Raw genomic sequence first — 2,115 nt, 5'->3', positions numbered from 1 at the left:
GGAAGCGCAAGCATCTCCCGTAAATTAGACGATTCTTCATCGATGTAGGAAACCTATCAAATCATTTTATTTATAAACAAGTTATCTAACACCACAGTATTAATGAGAGTATACCTTATCCTTTGTACAGCATAAGTATAATCGTCCATTAATTTCTAGGCTTCACTACGAAAATGAGTACTTAAATTAGCTATGAGGTTAATGTTATTTTATGAAATCTTATTAATAGGTAAGACAACTGTCAACTTTTAACACCGTTTGAGTGAAATGACCCCACCGATTTTGATCCTCTAAAAGTCTACTTTTCCCAGATTTTCCACTATTCCTGCCTCGGAAGCATTGAGAAGAGAACCTGATTGGTTGAATCACTACCCAATGACATCGCAACTCCATCTGCCTAAGGATTAGGGCGACTGCATTCTCAATATCACAGCAGAATGTCAGCGAAAGTGGTTGATTTAAATGTCGGCGGATGCTTCTATACCACACAGTTGAGTACTTTGACCACAGTTCGAGGCTCGAAGCTCACCAAGTGGTTCAGTGAGTCTCCCTGCACTCTACCCTTAGATAAAAGCGGTCGTATATTTATCGACAGAAACGGAGAAATTTTTTCCTACATTTTGGACTATCTACGCGATCCAAAGAGCGTTGTCCTCCCTGAATCAACCACAACATTGAAGCGCCTTCGAATTGAGGCAGAGTTCTACGAGTTACCCAATCTAATTGCAGCGATTCAAGATACTAAACGGAACGCACCGTGTACTATTACCCTGAGCTACAGGGCGCAGATCCCCAATGGTCGAGACACTTTGGTAGACGTTCGATTTCGAAGAATTACACGTATTCTCGTCTCCGGTAAGAGTTCGGTGTGCCGAGAGGCCTTTGGTGAGACCTTGAACGAAAGTCGAGCGCCTGATTGTGGACCTGAGGATAACCGCTACTCGAATCGGTACTATCTTACACACAACACCCTCGAGATGGCGTTTGATAAACTGTTGGAAGCTGGATTTACTCTCGCCGGGTGTTGTGGCGAGACGTCGGTAGAAACAGGAAACCAGAGAAGCAAGTCAATAGGAGATTTTGATGGAAGCAGGAACCAATTTTTCCACGAATTCTATTTTGTCCGGAAAAAGTGATTTTACAGGCAGTCAGACACCAAAGACAACAAGATAAAGTTTTTTCGTTTTCTCCTGTCTTCTACTTGCAATAAAATGCAACAGATCTGTTGTTGCAATTTTTCGGACTTTTTGCTTCTTAAGGGAAAGCAATTTTAGCTAATAACATTTAAGACTTTGGTTCTAGCAGCAATTAAATTAGTATGAGGTTGGAGGAGAGAAGGACCGAGGTAGAAATCATTGTCTGTCCAAAGCTCAGCAGTGCTACAGTGGATCGTCCAGTTCTGTCCCAAAACTTTGTTATGTTTTATGTCCACAATACAATTTCATTCTGGTTTATTGTTCCCGAGGAAGATAAGACATTCATAATCAGATGGGTTGAGTGGCTAATTTGGACCCTCTGAGTCTCCGATTACCGCCAACTCTCAATTGTCTGATGTGATGGGGATTATGTATAGAATTCATAAAAATTCTCCAAGAATTCAATACGTTTTTTGCATGAAAAGGTCCACAACTGGTTGAGTTGTTTTAATTTGGGCAGAATATTATCTTTCACAATGCGAAAAAATAAAGTGCAGCTGTTAATATCAGCTCCAGCATAACGGGGAGAAGTAGAACAAATTTAGGAACATTGATAAATACACCCCAATAAATTAAAGTAAATTTACGAGTATTTTTGCCTAATGTAAGCGTGTATGCATTAAACCATGGATTTTTTTAAAAAATAGGTCTTTTTGACTTTATAAGAACTAGTTGATGTATTCCGGTGTATATGTCAATCACAAAGGTGGTCCACGCAGATTTTGTGGATTCAAGTTAATGGAATCGCCAATAAATTAGGTAACGAAGTCCATTTCTATGGCGACTTATTCCGTCCAACAACTTTGATCGCAAAATGTGGTTGCCTTAAACAAAAAACTTAGACAATGATTTTTGCAAGTTGTGTTAAGTTTTCCTCGGGTTTCAAGACAGCAACTTCGTTAAACGTGCCAACGTAAGC

General features: G+C 39.8%; 1 protein-coding gene across 1 annotated transcript; it reads left to right on the top strand. All coding sequences in view use genetic code 11, as the record gives it.

The window, feature by feature from the left end:
* Nucleotides 1–437: 437 nt before the first annotated feature.
* On the top strand, nucleotides 438–1,136 carry EGR_03424 (BTB/POZ domain-containing protein KCTD16; the record flags this gene model as incomplete). The annotated part of the gene is made up of 1 exon (XM_024492673.1): nucleotides 438–1,136. One exon carries the CDS (start codon nucleotides 438–440, stop codon nucleotides 1,134–1,136), a length of 699 nt encoding a protein of 232 aa, XP_024352806.1.
* Nucleotides 1,137–2,115: the final 979 nt, after the last annotated feature.

This window comes from Echinococcus granulosus, assembly GCF_000524195.1.
Source record: "Echinococcus granulosus chromosome Unknown EG_S00018, whole genome shotgun sequence".
Classification (NCBI taxonomy): Eukaryota; Metazoa; Platyhelminthes; class Cestoda; order Cyclophyllidea; family Taeniidae; genus Echinococcus; species Echinococcus granulosus.
Note: the sequence above shows the minus strand (reverse complement) of the source record. Positions and strands in the feature narration are given on the sequence as shown.